At 50.4% G+C, this 23120-nt stretch overlaps 1 protein-coding gene across 1 annotated transcript in view; it reads right to left on the minus strand.

The window, feature by feature from the left end:
* Positions 1–23120, minus strand: part of LOC134359584 (dynein axonemal heavy chain 3-like) — a 542314-nt gene that overhangs the window by 220157 nt on the left and 299037 nt on the right. The window contains exons 35-38 of the mRNA XM_063073083.1: positions 16934–17124; positions 12092–12353; positions 9740–9889; positions 5296–5515 (exon numbers count right to left, since the gene is read on the minus strand). Coding sequence (XP_062929153.1) covers positions 5296–5515; positions 9740–9889; positions 12092–12353; positions 16934–17124 — 823 coding nt within the window. The remainder of the gene's footprint in view (positions 1–5295; positions 5516–9739; positions 9890–12091; positions 12354–16933; positions 17125–23120) is intronic.

The raw sequence follows: 23120 nt of genomic DNA on the forward strand, positions 1-23120 counted from the left end.
AGCTGGGTGACATCAGATGGCAGGTGCGACATGGACATCAAAAGAAGAATAGGGATGGCAAAAGACACCTTTACGAGAATGAAGAGTATACTGACCAACACTAAACTAGGCATGACAACCCGCCTCAGAGTACTGAAATGTTATGTTTATCCAGTTATGTTATATGGCTCAGAATGTTGGACAATATCTAGTAACATGAGGAAATGAATTTTAGCAGCAGAGATGTGGTTTTTGAGGAGGTTGCAAAGAATATCATGGACAAAATGAATATCTAACGAGGATGTCATGAACAGAGCAAACACAAAAAGAGAAATAATGTATGAGATCATGAAAAGGCAACGTAACTTCATTGGACATGTGATTAGGAAAGAGGAGTTAGAATGCATGGTAACTATGGGAAAGATTGAAGGGAAGAAAGCAAGAGGAAGACAAAGAAAAATGATGATGGAGACAAGCAGCCAGAGAACTGGAAATGAATACCAATGAATTGATCCACTTGACCCGAAATAGGAGTATGTGGGCCATAGCAGTCAAAGCTCAAACTGGGCATGGCACCTGATGATGATGATGATGATGATGATGATAATGCATTTTGGTGAAAGGAACAAAAGAGCTGACTATTATCTAAATGGGGAACAGGTTCAAACATCTGTTCTGGGACCCTTACTCTTCGTGATTTTTATAATGACCTGGATGAGGAAGTGGAGGGATGGGTTAGTAAATTTGCTGATGACACAAAGGCTGGAGGTGTTGTGGATAGTGTAGAGGGCAGTCAGAGGTTACAGCGAGACATTGATAGGATGCAAAACTGGGCTGAGAAGTGGCAGATGGATTTCAACCCAGATAAGTGTGAAGTGTTTCATTTTGGTAGGTCAAATATAATGGCAGAATATAGTATTAATGGTAAGACTCTTGGCAGTGTGGAGGATCAGAGGGATCTTGGGGTTTGAGTCCATAGGATACTCAGAGCTGCTGTGCAGGTTGACTCTGTGGTTAAGAAGGCATACGATGTATTGGCCTTCATCAATCATGGGATTGAATTTTGGAGCCGAGAGGTAATGTTGCAGCTATATAGGATCCTGGTCAGACCACACTTGGAGTACTGTGCTCAGTTCTAGTTGCCTCACTACAGGAAGGATGTGGAAAGCATAGAAAGGGTGCAGAGGAGATTTACAAGGACGTTGCCTGGATTGGGGAGCATGCCTTATGAGAATAGGTTGAGTGAACTTGGTCTTTTCTCCTTGAAGCGATGGAGGATGAGATGACCTGATGTGTATAAGATGATGAGAGGCATGGATAGTCAGAGGCTTTTTCCCAGGGCTGAAATGGCTGCCACAAGAGGGCACAGGTTTAATGTGCTGGGGAATAGGTACAGAGGAGATGTCAGGGGTAAGTTTTTTATGCAGAGAGTGGTGAGTGCGTGGAATGGGCTGCCGGCAACAATGGTGGAGGCAGATATGATAGGGTCTTTTAAGAGACTCTTAGATAGGTACATGGAGCTTAGAAAACTAAGGGTAACCTTAGCTATGGGTAACCCTCGTAATTTCTAAGGTGGGGACATGTTCAGCACAACTTTATGGGCTGAAGGGCCTGTATTGTGCTGTAGGTTTTCTATGTTTCTATGTTTTCTATCAAGGGTGCTGAGGGACTTCGGAGCCTTTGTGCAAGACTCTCATAAGGTTAATTTACAGGTTGAGTCTGTAGTAAAGAAGGCAAATGTAAGGTTGGCACTTATTTCAAGGTGAATAGAATATGAAAGCAAGGAGATAATTCTGAGCCTTTATAAGACACTAGTCAGGCCGCACTTGGAGTATTGTTAACAGTTTTGGGCACCATATCTCAGAAAGGATGTGTTGTCATTGCAGAAAGTCCAGAGGAGGCTCACGAGGATAATTCCAGGAATTAAGAGGTTAATGTATGAGGAGTGTTTGGCAGCTTTGGGCCTGTACTCACTGGAATTTAGAAGAATGCATGGGGATCCCATTGAAACCTACTGAATGTTGAAAGGTCTGGATAGGGTGGATGTGCAGAGGATGTTTCCTCTGGTGGGGGTATCCAGAACTAAATTTGAGGGCTGACCCTTTAGGACGGAGGTAAGGAGAAATTTTTTTAGCCAGAATCTGTGGAATGCTCTGCCACAGACAGCTGTGGAGGCCAAGTCCGTGGGTATACTTAAAGCAAAACTTGATAGTTTCCTGATCAGTCAGGGTATCAAAGGATATGGCAAGAAGGCAGGGGTATGGGACTGAGTGGGATTTGGGATCAGCCATGATGGAATGGTAGAGCAGACTTGATGGGCTGAATGGCCCAATCCTGCTCCCATGTCTTATGATCTTATGGTCCTGATCCAACCATGTAGAAGCCACAGTCAAGAAAGCTCCTCAGGAGATTTAAGGAATTTGGTATGTCCCGTCCCCTTTGACTCTCAGTAATTTTTATTAATGCGCCACAGAAGATATCCCATCTGGATGCATCACGGCTTGGTGTGGCAACTGCTTTACCTGTGGCCAGAGGAAACTGTGGTCAGTTTGCAGGCTGTGCACACTGCTGTCGGAAGAAGTCTCTGCACTCATGGTCCCTCTCTCTTCCTCTCTCAATGGAGGGTGAGAGCCTGTCGCTTCTTGAGTCGGGGTGCTCGGAGAGGCAACGTGGCATATTGCAATATCAAAAAGGCAAGTTGCTGGTCTCCCACTGTCATTTGTTTCAGGAGTGACGTCTCTCTCCCTCGCTAGTGAGAGGGAGTCTGTCTGAGACACTGAGGTGTTGGGATGGATTGTAGTTTCGGATGGACTCTAGATCAAGGTCACTTAGGCAGCTTTGCTGGGGGAGGGGGTTGCTGCTTTTGCTGAAGCAAATGGGGGAGGGGGTGGGGGGAAGGGTTATGTTTTTGCTGCTGCTTGTGTGTGGGAGGTGGAAGGGGTTTTGGGGCTCTGACGTTTCTGTCATTCAGTCTTTGGGGGGGTTTCTGATTTGTGGATGTCTGTTGAAGAGTAAGAATTTTGGGTTGTATACTGGATACATTCTCAGATTTTAAATTGATCTATTGAACCAGTTGTGGACCTTGCTCAGTACATCACTGAAAAATCAACCGCCACTCGATGGACTCTGTCTACACTACTCACTTCCTCAGTTAGGCTGTGAGCATAAGCAAAGACCCCAAGCCACCCTGGGCTTTCTTTCCTGCCCCACCGGGCACAAGGTTCAAACGCCTGAAAGCATGCGCCACCAAGCCAAGCCCAAGGACAGCTTCTATCCTGCTGTTACAAACTACTAAATGGTTCCTTGGTCCAATAATATGGACTCTTGAACTTACAGTCTATGTCATTATGGTCTTGCACTTTATTGTCCACCTGCACTGCACTCTGTTCTGCATTTTAGCTGACTCTACCCCACTGCACTGTTTAATGAATGGGTCTGTATGGACAGTATACAAGAGAAGCTCTTCACTGTCTCAGTACGTGGACAATAATACCATTTCCAGTTTCAGACACAAGCCCTGATCAGGATTGGAGACACAGCAGCTGGGACTGAGGCCTGGGTTGAGCAGCAGAAGGGAACACTGGCATCTGTGTTGGGCTGGGTCAATGGTTCCCAATCCTGCTTTCTGAGGAAGAGCAGAGACAAACTGCTGGAGGAACTCAGCAGAGCAGGCAGCATCTGAGGAGGGAAATAGTGGACATTTTACGGTTGTAGGGAAGGGGTATTGTTTGGGAAGTGATGTCACAAGATGTGTATGGGTGCTGGGAACATTTCAAGGGTCAGTCCCACTGCATGGTGTCGCACCATAACATAGCAGCCAGCATAAGGCTATCACAGCTCCAGTGACCTGGGTTCAACTCCCTCTGCCGTCTATACGGACATCGTGTGTTCTCCCAGTAACCACTTGGGGTTCTTCGAGATGCTCCAGCAACCCCCCCCTCAGGTTAGTAGTTAATTGGTCACGGGTGTAATAGGGCAGCAAGACTCACGCGTATCTATAAATAAACAAAAATAAGAGATCTGGACCAGGGAGGGAAAGTTCAGTGATGTCAGTTGCCTCACTTCATCTGCTTGAAAGTTGGAGTGATACAAAACTAGGTGCACTGGAGACTGTTGCCATAGTGAGGCACAGGGTGTCTGAGGAAGTACATAAAACAAGAGCAGACTGCTCATTTCGGTTAGCACAACGCTTTACAGCGTTTGCGATTCAATTCCCACCACTGCCTACGAGGAGCTTGTAAGTTCTCCCTGTGATCGTGTGAGTTTCCTCTGGGTGCTCTGGTTTCCTCCCATCCAAGGACGTACAGGTTAGGGTTAGTGAGTCGTGGGCATGTTATGTTGGCTCCGGAAGTACTTGTGTGATTCTCACCAGAGAAATACATTCCAGCTTCAGCATTTGTTGGCCTTTAACTTCTGCCTGTGATCAGGTTGCAGCTGGCTCTTACCCTGGAATATCTTTTCTGAGAGTTGTTGAAGTGCCAGTCCACACATCTAGTGACATCACTTCCCAAACAACACCCCTTCCCCCCAGCCTTGGAATGCCCACTATTTCCTTCTCTGCTGAGTTCCTCTGGCTGAAATCTTGCTAATTTGATTTGATGTAAATGACACATTTCACTGTCTGTTCACTGTACATATGCAATCTTTAACAAATCTTTAAATCTTTAATCTTTCCCTCCATAGATGCTGTCTGCCCTGCTGAGGTTGTCCAGCAGTTTGTGTGTGTTGCAACAGAAAACACTTATCAGTTTGTCATTAAATTGGAGAGGGGACAAAACAAGGATGTTACCAGGAATGGAGGGCTGGAGTTACAAGGAGAGTCTGGATAGGCTGGGACTGATTTTCCTGGAATGCAGGAGGCTGTGAAGTGGCTGTGGAGAGGTTTGTAAAATCATGAGGGGCACACATAAATGGATGCTCATAGCCTTCTCCCTGGGGTAGGAGAGTCTAAAATAGAGGGAAGAGGGTTAGGATGAGAGGGGAAATATTTCATGGGGATCTGAGGGGCAGGGTTTTCTACAGCAGGTGGTGGGTATATGAATCTACCACTGCCAGAGGCGGCTACAACGTCAACATTTTAAAGACATTAGGACAGGTGCATGGATAGGAAAGACTGAGAGGGTTATGGGACAATGATGGAGATGGGGTTAGCTCAGTTCTGCTATCTGGTCAGAAAGAGTTGAGTTGGGCCAAGGGCCTGTTTCCATGCTGGTTGACTCGATAACTCTGACTTTAGGTCAGGTCACAATGGTGGGAAGAGAAACAGAGTGAACACCCTTTGCCAGGGCTAACTTCTGCCTGTGGTCAGACTCTTACCCTGGAATATCTTTTCTGGGAGATGTCAAAGCCCCTGTTGAAGTGCCAGTCCACCACAGGTTGGAAGATGGTTTTCATGGTGTCTTCACTGAAGGCATCAAGGGCAATGACGTTGAAGTGTCGCAGACAGCGCGGGCTAATGGAATTGCGGCCACCGCTGGGAGGAACCATTGCTGCCACCAGGGACTTGGTCTGAAGGCGGAAGATGCTGGTGTCCTTCCTGAAACCACACAACATCCTTGTCAGCACGCAGTCCACCATCAACACAGACTGACCAGCACGCAGTCCACCATCAATATGCACTGACCAGAACACAGTCCACCATCAACGCAGACTGACCAGCACTCAGTCCACCATCAACACGGACTGACCAGCACGCAGTCCACCATCAACACGGACTGACCAGCATGCTGTCCACCATCAACACAGACTGACCAGCACACAGTCCACCATTCATACGGACTGACCAGCACGCAGTCCACCATCAACACAGACTGACCAGCACTCAGTCCACCATCGACATGGACTGACCAGCACGCAGTCCACCATCAACACAGACTGACCAGCACTCAGTCCACCATCAACACGGACTGACCAGCACGCAGTCCACCATCAACACAGACTGACCAGCACACAGTCCACCATCCATATGGACTGACCAGCACGCAGTCCACCATCAACACAGACTGACCAGCACTCAGTCCACCATCGACATGGACTGACCAACACGCAGTCCACCATCAACACAGACTGACCAGCACTCAGTCCACCATCAACACAGACTGACCAGCACGCAGTCCACCATCAACACAGACTGACCAGCACACAGTCCACCATCCATACGGACTGACCAGCACGCAGTCCACCATCAACACAGACTGACCAGCACTCAGTCCACCATCAACACAGACTGACCAGCACTCAGTCCACCATCGACATGGACTGACCAGCACGCAGTCCACCATCAACACAGACTGACCAGCACTCAGTCCACCATCGACATGGACTGACCAGCACGCAGTCCACCATCAACACAGACTGACCAGCACTCAGTCCACCATCAACACAGACTGACCAGCACTCAGTCCACCATCCATATGGACTGACCAGCACGCAGTCCACCATCAACACAGACTGACCAGCACTCAGTCCACCATCAACACAGACTGACCAGCACACAGTCCACCATCCATATGGACTGACCAGCACTCAGTCCACCATCAACACAGACTGACCAGCACTCAGTCCACCATCAACACAGACTGACCAGCACTCAGTCCACCATCAACACAGACTGACCAGCACGCAGTCCACCATCCATACGGACTGACCAGCACGCAGTCCACCATCGACACAGACTGACCAGCACACAGTCCACCATCGACACAGACTGACCAGCACGCAGTCCACCATCGACACGGACTGACCAGCACGCAGTCCACCAGCGACACGGACTGACCAGCACGCAGTCCACCAGCGACACGGACTGACCAGCACGCAGTCCACCATCGACACGGACTGACCAGCACGCAGTCCACCAGCGACACGGACTGACCAGCACGCAGTCCACCATCGACACGGACTGACCAGCACGCAGTCCACCATCGACACGGACTGACCAGCACTCAGTCCACCATCGACACGGACTGACCAGCACGCAGTCCACCATCGACACGGACTGACCAGCACGCAGTCCACCATCGACACGGACTGACCAGCACTCAGTCCACCATCGACACGGACTGACCAGCACTCAGTCCACCATCGACACGGACTGACCAGCACTCAGTCCACCATCGACACGGACTGACCAGCACGCAGTCCACCATCGACACGGACTGACCAGCACGCAGTCCACCATCGACACAGACTGACCAGCACTCAGTCCACCATCAATACGGACTGACCAGCACACAGTCCACCATCGACACGGACTGACCAGCTCTGCCACATAATCCTTCTAACTGCGCTTGAACTTTGCTGTGCAGGGGGCTGGGATTTGGAACACCCCTCCGCCATCGCTGCGGGGGTGTCCATAGGTTGCTTAGGGTTCCTGTTTCCTGGAAGAAGAGGAAAGTACAGAATCACCAGTGGTGTCTTTCAGCGACTGATGGCGGGGCTGTTACGGCATTGAGTTCAGTAGTCAGGAAATTAGGTTCATTCAGTTCTGGTTAGGCCATATTGCACATTTTTCTTGTAGCTCCATTATAATAAAGTTATGGAGGCTTGAGAGAGAGTGAGAGTGCAAATAAGGTTCACTAGGATACTGCCTGGATTGGACAGCACATGCTATAAAGAGAGATCAGACAAGCTAGGGCTTCTCTGGAGCCACAGAGGCTGAGGGGAGATTTGATAAAGGTTTATAGGACAGTGGAAGGCAGAAAATATCTAATACTAGAGGGCATGAATTTCAGGTAGGGTGGGGGGTTGTTTATGATCAAAGAAGATGAGTGGGGCAAGTTTTCTGACAATGTGTTGTGAATGGCTGTAAAGTGCTGCCTGGGATGGTGGTTGAGACTGATCTGATAGGGGTGTTTAAGAGGCTCTTAGTCGGGTACATGAATACGCAGAGAAGGGAGGGGTACGGTGAAAGTACAGTGAAGGAGGATTCGGTTCATTAGAAGTCATTGGGCCAAAGGGCTTGTCTCATGCTGTACTGTTCTGTGTCCTGCATTCCTTCTCCACCAACCACTCACTCAACCTCATTTCCCAGTAGGAGATCAAATGTAGTCCCCTCTCCCCTCTCCCTTGTCCCCTGTCCAAAAGGGCCATCAATATGCTTCAGCAAACTTATGTCCCATACAGGCCCTTTGTACTATCGCAGACATACTGCTGCCCAGGTGAACTGCTCCAATGACTATCACCCAGTTGCACTCACCTCTACTGTGATGAAATGCTTTGAAAGGTTGGTCATGACCAGAATTAACTCCAGCCTCAGTGGGAGCTGGACCCACTGCAACTTGCCTACTGCCACAATAGATCTACAGAGATGCAATCTCACTAACTCTCCAACTTGGCCTTGTATCATCTGGACAACAGCAATACCTATGTCAGGCTGTTGTTTACCGATTACAAATCAGTGTTTAACACCACCAGCTCCTCAGTACTAATCAACAATTTCCTAAACCCGGGCCTCTGTACCTCCCCCTGCAACTGGATACCTGCCTTCCTGATTGGGAGACCATAGTCAGTGTGGATTGGAAACAATATCTCCTCTTCACTGACAATCAACATGGGCGCACCCCAAGGATGCATACACAGCCCACTGCTCTTCTCTCTCAACACCCATGACTGTGTGGCTATGCACAGCTCAAATGCCATCTATAAATCTCCCAATGACGCAACTATTGTTGGCAGAATCTCAGGTGGTGACGAGGAGACGTACAGGAGAGAGATAGATCAGCTGGCTGAGTGGTGTTGCATTCAACATCAGTAAGACCAAGGAATTGATTGTGAACTTTTGGAAGTCCACGTCAAGGGATCAGCAGAGGAAAGGGTGAGCAGCTTCAAGTTCCTAAGTGTCAACATCTCTGAAGATCTATCCTGGACCCAACATATTAATGTGAGTGACTATATTTCATTAGGAGTTTGAGGAGATTTGCTATGTTAACAAAGACTCGAACAAGTTTCTACAGATGTACCATGAGAATATTTTGACTTGTTGTATCATCACCATCGGGTACAGAGGCGCCAATCACAAGATCAAAAAATAACTGCAGAGTTCTAAACTCAGCCATCTCCATCATGGGCACCATCGAGGGCACTTTCAATAAGTGATTCCCCAAGGAGACAGCATCCATCATTAAGGACATGCCCTCTTCACATTCCTACCATCAGGGAGGGGGTATAGGAGCTCGAAGACCCACACTCAATGATTCAGCAACAGCTCCTTCCCCTCCACCATCAGATTTCTGAATGGACATTGAACCCATGAACACTTTTTGTACTATCTTTTAAAAATGTTTCTTATTGAAAATTGCAGTATTTTAATGTATTGGACAGTGCTGATTCTGGAGAAGAACACGTTTTACGGCATAGTGTGATACCCTGATTCTGAGAAACCATCTCAATATTAGATAAAACCACCAACCATTATAACTGTACTATTCTTACAACTCTTCCCGACATACCACCACTGACTATTGGGTGGGAGGTGGCTATTGCACAATCACATCAAAGTGATTATAGAGTTGGAGATCACTCCCATCTTATTTTTAAGTTTTTCCCCAGTCTGATTGGATGTTTCCCCAGAAGTATCCTCACTAATTGTCCGAGGCAGATGGCTAACGGGTCGCAGTTAATGGAGGAGATTTGCATTGTGCCTGGAGAGTGGGAACACTGCAGACAATAATTCTGTCACATTCCCTCACTCATACTGCATCGTAAATAGGTGAAGCCGAACCCTCCATCAGCCCCGCACACAGCTGTTGTCCCGTCACCATACCTGTCAAACCAGTAGCCGTGATCGATCCACTGTCGCAGCAGCTCCACAGGAGGTTGTGCTCCATCCTGCTCCTTTGCTGGCATGCTGACATCATCAACAAAAACACACAGCTGTTTCTCGGGCTCTATCCCATGGACACTTCTCCTGCGCCTGTGGTGGAGCGATAATGGTGGTCGCTATTCAATCGGATTTAAATCATTGCCCTGCTGCTTTGACAAGTAATTGTACTGATCCTACTCCCGTTCACCACTTTCACTCTTACTGTTTTTTTGCTTCTTTTTATGATGAGGTTGTACAAAGTTTCGGTTAGGCCTCACTTGGAGCATTGTGTATGGTTGCCCCATTATCGGAAGGATGTGGAGGCTTTGGAAAAGTTACAGGTTCATCAAAATGTTGCCTGGATTAGAGATTTATGAGAGGGTGGGCAAGGATTGTCAGCAGCTGAGGGGAGATCTGATAAAAAATTTTTATTATCATGAGAGGAGAAAATAGTAGATAGTCAGAGTCTTCTCTCTAGAGTAGAAATGTCCAATACTAGAAGATATTAGGTAGTAGATAGTCAGAGTTATTTTCCCAGGGTAGAAATATCCAATTTTAGAGGAGGTAATTTTAAGATGAGAAGGGGAAAGTTTAAAGGAAGTAGTCAGGTAATTTTATTTTTACACAAGAATGGTGGGTGCCTGGAATACATTGCCAAATTTGACAGAAGTGTTTAAGAGGCTCTTAGACACACTACTGTGCAGAAACTGATGGGAAATGGATGCGTGTAGGGAGAAGGGACTAGTATAAATTGCACAGGTATTGTGGGCTGAAGGGTTTGTTCCTATGCTGCTCTATATCTCACACTGCTCCCCTCTTACTCACTCTATCTCGTGTCTCTCCCTCCCCTGTTCTGTCTTCTGCTCCCTGTACTTTCACTTGAACTCCCATCCTCTGCCTCATTCACACTCCTCCGATCACATCAAGTCAAGTCAAGTCAAGTTTATTGTCATTTCGACCATAAGCTGCTGATACAGTATACAGTAAAAACAAAACAATGTTCCTCCAGGACCCTGGTGCTACATGAAACAACATAAAACTACAGTAGACTATGTGAGACAACACAAGGCTACACTACACTACGTAAAACAACATAAAAACTGCAGTAGACTACAGACCTGCACAGGACTACATAAAGTGCACAAAACAGTGCAGGGCAGTACAATAAATAATAAACAAGACGATAGACACAGTAGAGGACAAATTACAATATAATAATAAATGATGTAGATGTCAGTCTAGACTCTGGGTATTGAGGAGTCTGATGACTTGGGGGAAGAAACTGTTACATAGTCTGGTCGTGAGAGCCCGAATGCTTCGGTGCCTTTTGCCAGATGGCAGGAGGGAGAAGAGCTTGTATGAGGGGTGCGTGGGGTCCTTCATAATGCTATTTGCTTTACGGGTGCAGCGTGTGGTGTAAATGTCTGTAATGGCGGGAAGAAAGACCCGATGATCTTCTCAGCTGACCTCACTATCCGCTGCAGGGTCTTGCAATCTCAGATGGTGCAATTTCCGAACCAGGCAGTGATGCAGCTGCTCAGGATGCTCTCAATACAACGTCTGTAGAATGTGGTGAGGATGGGGGGTGGGAGATGGACTTTTCTCAGCCTTAGCAGAAAGTAGAGACGCTACTGGGCTTTCTTTGCTATGGAGCTGGTGTTGAGGGACCAGGTGAGATTCTCCACCAGGTGAACACTGGTGTTCCATGTTCTGTTTCCCCACTTTCCCTGGAGAGCTTTTATTACTATTGAAGATATGGGAGGGCCAGCAAGTTGGCCTAGAGACAAGTGCCATTGGACTGGGTGTCCTGAGAGCCACAGATTTCAATCAGGGTGGAAGGGGTAGTACAAGAGGTCACTCATTGCCCCAGCAATCAGCCTTTCAAAACGGGTCAAGTAGAATTTTTTGCCCAGGACTCTGGACCAAGCCACTTGGAGACCTCACCACTGCCCGATGACTCTTGCTTTGCCCTGTGGGTTTCTTGGCCCTCGTGTACCGGGCCACAGGGCCTGATCCCACCACAATCACACACTGACACCTGCCTTGGTCAGTGCTGTATGTCAGCTTACCAGAGCTTGGCTGGCTTCCAGCTTTGCTAACAGATAGCTTGGGTACTGATCACACAGTAATTCGGGCTCTTGCTTCTGGACATTTTAAACCAAAGTGCTCTCTGTCCCATGCCTGTATAGAGAGACCAGTGTCTCTCGACAGATTACAGCAGCTCATGGGATCTCTCTTCATATTCCTTTAACATCTCACATACCCCCCCACCGCCTCCCCCCCGTCCAGCCCCAATCTGGGAACTGTCAGTACTTCTCAAGCCGTGCCAGGATGATGTCCTGCGTCTGGTTGGCTGACGTGTGCGCCGAGAAGCTGATCTGGCAGATGGAGTACTTGTCGGGAGGCAATCGTCGGAGGAAGCTGTTAGTGATTGCTGTCTTCCCGGTGCCCGTGGGTCCCACAAACAGCAATGGCTTGTCACGTAGCAGCAGCTTCTCCAGGAAGTACGTCTGCATCACTGTTCCAGCTGTCTTTATGATGATTTTGTTAAGCTGCAAGTCAAGAGAGAAATGCACTAGCCTTGTGCTGATAAACTGTGCAGGTCTCGGGTAGGAAAGATGTTTAAATTATCCTGCCTCACATCCAGGCAGTGTGTATCTGCGCCATTGATCACAGAGGGTATGAGCCTGGCCAGGGAGCCAGTGACAGCGGAGGGGAGTAAGTGAGTGGTCAGACCTTTCAGGGGTCAGCTCTTTGTGGATGGGGAAGGTATGGACTGCAGCTGGGGCTGGGCTTGTGATTCACGGCTCCAGCACCAGACACAGAGGATAAACAGGGGGATGGGAGGATGGAGAGAGAGAGGGCTGGGAAGAGGGGTACAGAGTGGGGTAGGGAAGTGTGGAGGAAAATTGTGCAGGGACAGGAGGGAGTCAGGGGGTTCTCACTCCCAGCATTTTGTGCTGATGATGGGAAACACTGTTCCGAGCAAGAGGGGGATTTGGGAGAGGGAATGCTCAGTGAACCTGTACACTCAGTGTACAAGAGGAACGTGGCTCTGTGTTTTGGGAGATCTGGTCAAGGGTGGTTAGTCACAGAGCCAAGGGTGGATTCCCGGGAACCCAATGGGAATGCTGTGGATCTGAGGCAGGGGCTTGGCAGCCATTGGCTGGTTTCCACTTGAACAGGAGGATCACTGCTACCAATGGTAGACGGATGCTGGCAGTGGATAGAGAAGTAGCCAATATAGGCAAGATGGCCTAATTGGACAGATAACCCGGCTTGAACACGGAATGAGCAAAGTCCCCATTATGGACAGGGTGCCCAGTGTGGATAGGTTGTAGACAGAGTGTTCAGTGTGGATAGGGTGGTCAGTGTGGACAGGCGGTGGACAGGGTACCCAGTGTGGACAGGGTGCCCAGTGTGGACAGGGTGCCCAGTGTGGATAGGGTGGTCAGCATCCTGATGAATCTCCCCTGAACCTTCTCTAATCCAGACAACATCCTGGTCAATTTCCCCAGCACCCTCTCTAATCCAGACAGCATCCTGGTGAATCTCCCTTGCACCCTCTCTAGTCCCGACAGCGTCCTATAAATCTCCCCTTGCACTATCTCTAGTCCAGACAGCATCCTGGTAAATTTCCCCTGCACCCTCATCAATCCAGACAGCATCCTGGTAAATTCCCCCTACACCCTCTCTGATCCAGGCAGCATCCTGGTGAATCTCCCCTGCACCCTCACTAGTCCAGACAGCATCCTGGTAAATTTCCTCTGCACCCTCTCTAGTGACTAGTGACTAGTGGTATCCCACAAGGATCTGTTCTGGGACCTCTACTTTTTCGTGATTTTTATTAACGACCTGGATGTGGGGGTAGAAGGGTGGGTTGGCAAGTTTGCAGATGACACAAAAGTTGGTGGTGTTGTAGATAGTGTAGAGGATTGTCAAAGATTGCAGAGAGACATTGATAGGATGCAGAAGTGGGCTGAGAAGTGGCAAATGGAGTTCAACACGGAGAAGTGTGAGGTGGTACACTTTGGAAGGACAAACTCCAAGGCGGAGTACAAAGTAAATGGCAGGATACTTGGTAGTGTGGAGGAGCAGAGGGATGTGGGGGTACATGTCCACAGATCCCTGAAAGTTGCCTGACAGTTGGATAGGGTAGTTAAGAAAGCTTATGGGGTGTTAGCTTTCATAAGTCGAGGGATAGAGTTTAAGAGTCGTGATGTAATGATGCAGCTCTATAAAACTCTGGTTAGGCCACACTTGGAGTACTGTGTCCAGTTCTGGTCGCCTCGCTATAGGAAGGATGTGGAAACATTGGAAAGGGTACAGAGGAGATTTACCAGGATGCTGCCTGATTTAGAGAGTATGCATTATGATCAGAGATTAAGGGAGCTAGGGCTTTACTCTTTGGAGAGGAGGAGGATGACAGGAGACATGATAGAGGTGTACAAGATAATAAGAGGAATAGATAGAGTGGATAGCTAGCGCCTCTTCCCCAGGGCACCACTGCTCAATACAAGAGGACATGGCTTTAAGGTAAGGGGTGGGAAGTTCAAGAGGGGTATTAGAGGAAGTTTTTTTACTCAGAGAGTGGTTGGTGCGTGGAATGCACTGCCTGAGTCAATGGTGGAGGCAGATACACTAGTGAAGTTTAAGAGACTACTAGACAGGTATATAGAGGAATTTAAGGTGGGGGCTTATATGGGAGGCAGGGTTTGAGGGTCGGCATGACATTGTGGGCTGAAGGGCCTGTACTGTGCTGTACTGTTGTATGTTCTATGTTAATCTCCCCTGAACCCTCTCTAATTCAGACAGCATCCTGGTTAATCTCCCCTGCACCCTTTCCAATCCAGACAGTATCCTGGTAAATCTCCCCTGCACCCTCTCTAGTCCAGACAGCATACTGATGAAGCTCACCTGCACCCCCTCTGAAGCCTCCACCTCCTTCCCATAATGAGGCAATCAGAGCCCCAAATGTGGCTAATGAGAATGATATTGGGAAGGAAAGCATAAACGTATGTGGAACGTTTGATAGCTCCAGGCCTATACTTGCTAGAGTTTAGAAGAATGAGGAGAGGACCCCAAGAACCCTCTGTTCCTCCACACTGCTAAAAATCCTACCATTAAGCTTGTATTTCTACCTTCAAATTCAAACTGCCAAAGAGGGTCACCTCACACTTTTCTGGGTTGAACTCTGAATAGTTCTTGTATCTTTTTCGAGAATTTAAAAAATGGAAAGCACAAAGGATTGGAGACTTAAGAGAGCAGATTCTGCAACCTGTGTCAGAATCAAGTTGGTTATCACCGACGTAAGTTATGAAGTTTATTTTGTGGCAGCAGCAGAGTGCAAAGCATAAAAATTACTATAAGTTACAATAAAAAGTTAAAAAATAGTGCAAAAGAGGAATAGTTATTGTAATGTATTGTGTGAGTATTCGTAGTATCAGAGTGCGTATGACGTCAGGACATGGAAAAAGGGTTTAAAAAAAAAATGGTAGTCTGGTGAATAAAGGTTGGTTGTTCAATCTACACCGGTGTCCGAGTCACATCAATATTACATGGTGTCAGAAGTGGGATTCCTGGTATCGTCATTAGTGATAATGGTCCACAATATGCCAGTGGTGAGTTCAGAGGGTTCTCAGAAAGCTGGGAATTTCAACATGCTACTTCCAGTCCAGGGCACGCTCAGTCTAATGGACAAGCAGAGAGAACTGTACAAACTGTCAAGAACATGCTCAAGAAGGCACAAAGCAGCAATGGTGACCCTTACATCGCTCTGCTTGAATACCACAACACACCGATCGAGGGTGAGGGGTTCTGTCCTGCTCAGCTGTTGATGGGACGTCATCTGAAGTCCAAACTGCCAACATCCACAACCCTACTGACTCTTGAAGGTAATGCTCAAGTACATGACAAGCAAAGGTACAAGCAAGTAAAGCAAAAGAGCTACTATGACAGACATATAATACAGTTGCCAGATCTACATACAGGTGAAAATGTCAGAATACAGAGAGGGGACACTTGGCAACCAGCTGTGGTTGTGACCAGACATCAGCAACCAAGATCCTTCATAGTTCGCATGCCGGATGGAAGAGTCCACAGGAGGAACAGGAAGCAATCTGCTGGAGACAGGCGAGAGGGAGTTTCCACGTACTGAAGCACAGGACATTGCCACAGATACAGACATGGAAACAAACGACACCAAGAGTGATGCAGACCCCAAAAACACAGACGTTCCTCGAGAGACCGACATTGATGAAGGACAAGCACAGTCACAGTGGTATCACACACGGTCTGGGAGACAAGTCAAACTTCCAGCTCGATACAGAGACTAGACGTACAGTTTGAGGCAAAGTCACACGTTATAAGTTCCAAGGTGTGAAATAAAAGGTTTATTAGTCTATGTTAGTAAAAGAAAATACACTGCTGTTAGTATTGTAAGATACAATGCAGAATACAGTACAAGAAATTAAGATTTTTTTTTAGTTTACGTCATAGTTGTTGCACTGTAAGAAGGGCAAACCTAGAGGCATTGTTTTGGTAATTCACAGTGTTGTAAAACAAATCTTGAGGAGGGGGATGTAATGTATTCATAGCATCACAGTGCGTATGACGTCAGGATGTGGAAAAAGGGTTTTAAAGAAAAATGGAAGTCTGGTGAATAAAGGTTGGTTGTTCAATCTACACCGGTGTCCGAGTCACATAAATATTACAGTTATGTGCACAACAACCTCTCCTCACCTGGATCCACCCATCACCTCCCAGCCACTTTCAGCTATTTATGCTGGCTCTCTCCCCCCTACATCCTCAGTGCTGACGGGAACCGACCATCCACCTGTCTGACCCACTGTGCTCCTCCAACGGTTTGCTTATTTCTCCCTCAACCATTTTCCCTTCGGAACTAGAGGTGATCTCTGAGTTACTGGGGAGACGCTTACTTTCCTTGAAAACAGTGAAATCATATTCTATGGAAGTACCAAAGGACCCAAACAATTGTTTTGCTTTGTTTATTTTTGTCACACAAATTCAGCGAGTGCGAATTTTATCTCATATCTCCAGTTTTTGAGCAGCGAATTCTGTAAGGGTGAATTTCTGTTCCTCGAACTGCTGTAACCTGAGGGTCAATGGGACCCATCTTACTTCATTTGGAGATACCTACCTCAGTCCTGTGCTCAATGTCAACAGCAGTTACCAGGTCCTTCCACGTGCACCAAGATGAAAAGGTTTTCTTGAGGAAGACAAAGTCAAAAACACTCCCCTCTCTTGGTATCTGTAAAGCTCTGGGAAACTTTATGTCTTTTGGCTTTGACTCCCAATCACAAAGCCTACTGAAAAAATTACTAAAGCTGCAAAAGAAAATATTTGATGCAGTGTTAATTATTTCCTCAGCAGATTAAGAGTTATGTTACAGATATACAATATTTGTAAAACTGGGATGTGACATTAAATTGTCAGAACGTGGTGGTGGAATGCAGTGCGTCCAGTGACAGTGTAGAAGCACGATTCCAGAGTCTCTGCATCCAGGCGGGGACAGGGCTTCCAGTGCAGAACATCAACCCCGACCACCAGCCTGAGCTCGTATAACACTTCCATCTGATGACAGGAGGGCTGGTGAAAGAGGATGCTGAGAATAAAATATCAATCACACCCTCTCCGTGAATATACACGGTTACCCCAACCGAGAATCATGGAAATAGTGGCTCCCTGATATTCTGACCATTGTAGTGTCACAGAATCTTACAGCACGGAAAAGGCCCTTCAGCCCAACTCATCCATGCTAACTCATCTGAGCTGGTACTGCTTTACTTCACAGGATCTGTATCCCTGTAAACCTTTCATATCAACACATACAAAATGCTGGAGGAGTTCAGCAGGCCAGGCAGCATCTATGGAAAAAAGTACAGTCAAAGTTTCGGGCCGAGACCCTTCGGCAGGATCTGCAGATTTTCTTTTGTTTGCGATTTGAAGCCTTTCGTATCCACACATTTGCCCAAAACACTGTAATAGACCTTGCCTGGCACTGCCTTACCTTGTGAGGGTATAGTAATTACTGCCTTATCAGCCATGACTCCCTTTGATCATTCCTCTTTGACAGCAGCTTGGATAAATTGCTTCAAGGACTGTGGCTAAACCTTCTCAGGTTCAGGAACAGGTTTGAAGGACTGTAGCCACTGCCACTTTTCAGAAGTGTATGTGAGCAGAGGGATCCCTGTGATACTGAATGACAAACACATGAGAACAGGACAGACCCACTAAAGGGACTGCTGTTCACCAGAGAGGGGGGAGAGAGGGGGAGGGGACGAGAGAGGGGGTGATGGAGAGAGGGTGATGGAGAGAGAGGGGGAGAGAGGGTGATGGAGAGAGAGGGAGAGAGGGTGATGGAGAGAGAGAGGGAGAGAGGGTGATGGAGAGAGAGGGAGAGAGGGTGATGGAGAGAGGGGGATGGAGAGAGGGTGATGGAGAGAGGGGAGAGAGGGTGATGGAGAGAGAGAGGGAGAGAGGGTGATGGAGAGAGGGGAGAGAGGGTGATGGAGAGAGAGAGGGAGAGAGGGTGATGGAGAGAGAGGGAGAGAGGGTGATGGAGAGAGGGGGATGGAGAGAGGGGGAGAGAGGGTGATGGAGAGAGGGGGATGGAGAGAGGGGGAGAGAGGGTGATGGAGAGAGGGGGATGGAGAGAGGGGGATGGAGAGAGGGTGATGGAGAGAGGGGGATGGAGAGAGAGGGTGATGGAGAGAGGGGGAGAGAGGGTGATGGAGAGAGGGGGATGGAGAGAGGGGGAGGGAGAGAGGGTGATGGAGAGAGGGGGATGGAGAGAGAGGGTGATGGAGAGAGGGTGATGGAGAGAGGGGGATGGAGAGAGGGTGATGGAGAGAGGGGGATGGAGAGAGGGGGATGGAGAGAGGGGGATGGAGAGAGGGTGATGGAGAGAGGGTGATGGAGAGAGGGGGATGGAGAGAGGGGGATGGAGAGAGGGGGAGAGAGGGTGATGGAGAGAGGGGGATGGAGAGAGGGGGATGGAGAGAGGGTGATGGAGAGAGGGGGATGGAGAGAGGGTGATGGAGAGAGGGTGATGGAGAGAGGGGGATGGAGAGAGGGTGATGGAGAGAGGGGGATGGAGAGAGGGGGATGGAGAGAGGGTGATGGAGAGAGGGGGATGGAGAGAGGGGGATGGAGAGAGGGTGATGGAGAGAGGGGGATGGAGAGAGGGGGAGAGAGGGTGATGGAGAGAGAGAGGGAGAGAGGGTGATGGAGAGAGGGTGATGGAGAGAGGGGGATGGAGAGAGGGGGATGGAGAGAGGGTGATGGAGAGAGGGGGATGGAGAGAGGGGGAGAGAGGGTGATGGAGAGAGAGGGGGAGAGAGGGTGATGGAGAGAGGGGAGAGAGGGTGATGGAGAGAGAGAGGGAGAGAGGGTGATGGAGAGAGGGGGAGAGAGGGTGATGGAGAGAGGGGAGAGAGGGTGATGGGAGAGAGGGGGAGAGAGGGTGATGGAGAGAGGGGAGAGAGGGTGATGGAGAGAGAGGGGGAGAGAGGGTGATGGAGAGAGGGGAGAGAGGGTGATGGAGAGAGGGAGAGAGGGTGATGGAGAGAGAGGGGGAGAGAGGGTGATGGAGAGACGGGGAGAGAGGGTGATGGAGAGACGGGGAGAGAGGGTGATGGAGAGAGCGGGGGAGAGAGGGTGATGGAGAGAGGGGGAGAGAGGGTGATGGAGAGAGGGAGAGAGGGTGATGGAGAGAGGGGAGAGAGGGTGATGGAGAGAGGGAGAGAGGGTGATGGAGAGAGAGAGGGGAGAGAGGGTGATGGAGAGAGGGGAGAGAGGGTGATGGAGAGAGGGTGATGGAGAGAGAGAGGGAGAGAGGGTGATGGAGAGAGGGGAGAGAGGGTGATGGAGAGAGGGTGATGGAGAGAGGGTGATGGAGAGAGGGTGATGGAGAGAGGGTGATGGAGAGAGGGGAGAGAGGGTGATGGAGAGAGAGGGTGATGGAGAGAGAGAGGGAGAGAGGGTGATGGAGAGAGGGGAGAGAGGGTGATGGAGAGAGGGTGATGGAGAGAGGGGAGAGAGGGTGATGGAGAGAGGGGGAGAGAGAGAGGGGGATGGAGAGAGGGGGATGGAGAGAGGGGAGAGAGGGTGATGGAGAGAGGGGGATGGAGAGAGGGTGATGGAGAGAGGGGGATGGAGAGAGGGGAGAGAGGGTGATGGAGAGAGGGGGATGGAGAGAGGGTGATGGAGAGAGGGGGATGGAGAGAGGGTGATGGAGAGAGGGGGATGGAGAGAGGGTGATGGAGAGAGGGGGATGGAGAGAGGGGAGAGAGGGTGATGGAGAGAGGGGGATGGAGAGAGGGTGATGGAGAGAGGGGGATGGAGAGAGGGGAGAGAGGGGGATGGAGAGAGGGTGATGGAGAGAGGGTGATGGAGAGAGGGGAGAGAGGGGGATGGAGAGAGGGTGATGGAGAGAGGGGAGAGAGGGTGATGGAGAGAGGGTGATGGAGAGAGGGGAGAGAGGGGGATGGAGAGAGGGTGATGGAGAGAGGGGGATGGAGAGAGGGGAGAGAGGGGGATGGAGAGAGGGGAGAGAGGGGGATGGAGAGAGGGTGATGGAGAGAGGGGGATGGAGAGAGGGGAGAGAGGGTGATGGAGAGAGGGGGATGGAGAGAGGGTGATGGAGAGAGGGGGATGGAGAGAGGGGAGAGAGGGGGATGGAGAGAGGGGAGAGAGGGGGATGGAGAGAGGGTGATGGAGAGAGGGTGATGGAGAGAGGGGGATGGAGAGAGGGTGATGGAGAGAGGGTGATGGAGAGAGGGGGATGGAGAGAGGGTGATGGAGAGAGGGGGATGGAGAGAGGGGAGAGAGGGGGATGGAGAGAGGGTGATGGAGAGAGGGGGAGAGAGGGTGATGGAGAGAGGGGAGAGAGGGTGATGGAGAGAGAGGGGGATGGAGAGAGGGTGATGGAGAGAGGGTGAGAGAGGGTGATGGAGAGAGGGTGATGGAGAGAGGGGGATGGAGAGAGGGGAGAGAGGGGGATGGAGAGAGAGGGGATGGAGAGAGGGGAGAGAGGGGGATGGAGAGAGGGTGATGGAGAGAGGGTGATGGAGAGAGGGTGATGGAGAGAGGGTGACGGAGAGAGGGTGATGGAGAGAGGGTGATGGAGAGAGGGGAGAGAGGGTGATGGAGAGAGGGGAGAGAGGGTGATGGAGAGAGGGGAGAGAGGGGGATGGAGAGAGGGGAGAGAGGGTGATGGAGAGAGGGTGATGGAGAGAGGGGGATGGAGAGAGGGGAGAGAGGGTGATGGAGAGAGGGGGATGGAGAGAGGGTGATGGAGAGAGGGGGATGGAGAGAGGGGAGAGAGGGGGATGGAGAGAGGGGAGAGAGGGGGATGGAGAGAGGGTGATGGAGAGAGGGTGATGGAGAGAGGGGGATGGAGAGAGGGGAGAGAGGGGGATGGAGAGAGGGGAGAGAGGGGGATGGAGAGAGGGTGATGGAGAGAGGGGGATGGAGAGAGGGTGATGGAGAGAGGGGGATGGAGAGAGGGGAGAGAGGGGGATGGAGAGAGGGTGATGGAGAGAGGGGGAGAGAGAGGGAGAGAGGGTGATGGAGAGAGAGGGGGATGGAGAGAGGGTGATGGAGAGAGGGTGATGGAGAGAGGGGGATGGAGAGAGGGAGAGAGGGGGATGGAGAGAGAGGGGATGGAGAGAGGGGAGAGAGGGGGATGGAGAGAGGGTGATGGAGAGAGGGTGATGGAGAGAGGGTGATGGAGAGAGGGTGACGGAGAGAGGGTGATGGAGAGAGGGTGATGGAGAGAGGGGAGAGAGGGTGATGGAGAGAGGGGAGAGAGGGGGATGGAGAGAGGGGAGAGAGGGTGATGGAGAGAGGGGAGAGAGGGTGATAGAGAGAGGGTGATGGAGAGAGGGTGATGGAGAGAGGGGGATGGAGAGAGGGGGATGGAGAGAGGGGAGAGAGGGTGATGGAGAGAGGGGGATGGAGAGAGGGGGATGGAGAGAGGGTGATGGAGAGAGGGTGATGGAGAGAGGGTGATGGAGAGAGGGGAGAGAGGGTGATGGAGAGAGGGTGATGGAGAGAGGGTGATGGAGAGAGGGTGATGGAGAGAGGGTGATGGAGAGAGGGGAGAGAGGGTGATGGAGAGAGGGGGAGAGAGGGAGATGGAGAGAGGGGGATGGAGAGAGGGGGATGGAGAGAGGGGGATGGAGAGAGGGTGATGGAGAGAGGGTGATGGAGAGAGGGTGATGGAGAGAGGGGAGAGAGGGTGATGGAGAGAGGGGGATGGAGATAGGGATGAAGAGAGAGGGGGATGGAGAGAGGGTGATGAAGAGAGAGGGGGATGGAGAGAGGGTGATGGAGAGAGGGTGATGGAGAGAGGGGAGAGAGGGTGATGGAGAGAGGGTGATGGAGAGAGGGGGATGGAGAGAGGGGAGAGAGGGGGATGGAGAGAGAGGGGATGGAGAGAGGGGAGAGAGGGGGATGGAGAGAGGGTGATGGAGAGAGGGTGATGGAGAGAGGGTGATGGAGAGAGGGTGACGGAGAGAGGGTGATGGAGAGAGGGTGATGGAGAGAGGGGAGAGAGGGTGATGGAGAGAGGGGAGAGAGGGTGATGGAGAGAGGGGAGAGAGGGGGATGGAGAGAGGGGAGAGAGGGTGATGGAGAGAGGGGAGAGAGGGTGATAGAGAGAGGGTGATGGAGAGAGGGTGATGGAGAGAGGGTGATGGAGAGAGGGGAGAGAGGGTGATGGAGAGAGGGTGATGGAGAGAGGGTGATGGAGAGAGGGGGATGGAGAGAGGGGGATGGAGAGAGGGGAGAGAGGGTGATGGAGAGAGGGGAGAGAGGGTGATGGAGAGAGGGGGATGGAGAGAGGGGGATGGAGAGAGGGTGATGGAGAGAGGGTGATGGAGAGAGGGTGATGGAGAGAGGGGAGAGAGGGTGATGGAGAGAGGGTGATGGAGAGAGGGTGATGGAGAGAGGGTGATGGAGAGAGGGTGATGGAGAGAGGGGAGAGAGGGTGATGGAGAGAGGGGGAGAGAGGGAGATGGAGAGAGGGGGATGGAGAGAGGGGGATGGAGAGAGGGGGATGGAGAGAGGGGAGAGAGGGTGATGGAGAGAGGGGAGAGAGGGTGATGGAGAGAGGGTGATGGAGAGAGGGGGATGGAGAGAGGGGAGAGAGGGTGATGGAGAGAGGGGGATGGAGAGAGGGTGATGGAGAGAGGGTGATGGAGAGAGGGTGATGGAGAGAGGGTGATGGAGAGAGGGTGATGGAGAGAGAGGGAGAGAGGGTGATGGAGAGAGGGTGATGGAGAGAGGGTGATGGAGAGAGGGTGATGGAGAGAGGGGG

This window comes from Mobula hypostoma, chromosome 20 (assembly GCF_963921235.1).
Source record: "Mobula hypostoma chromosome 20, sMobHyp1.1, whole genome shotgun sequence".
NCBI lineage: Eukaryota > Metazoa > Chordata > Chondrichthyes > Myliobatiformes > Myliobatidae > Mobula > Mobula hypostoma.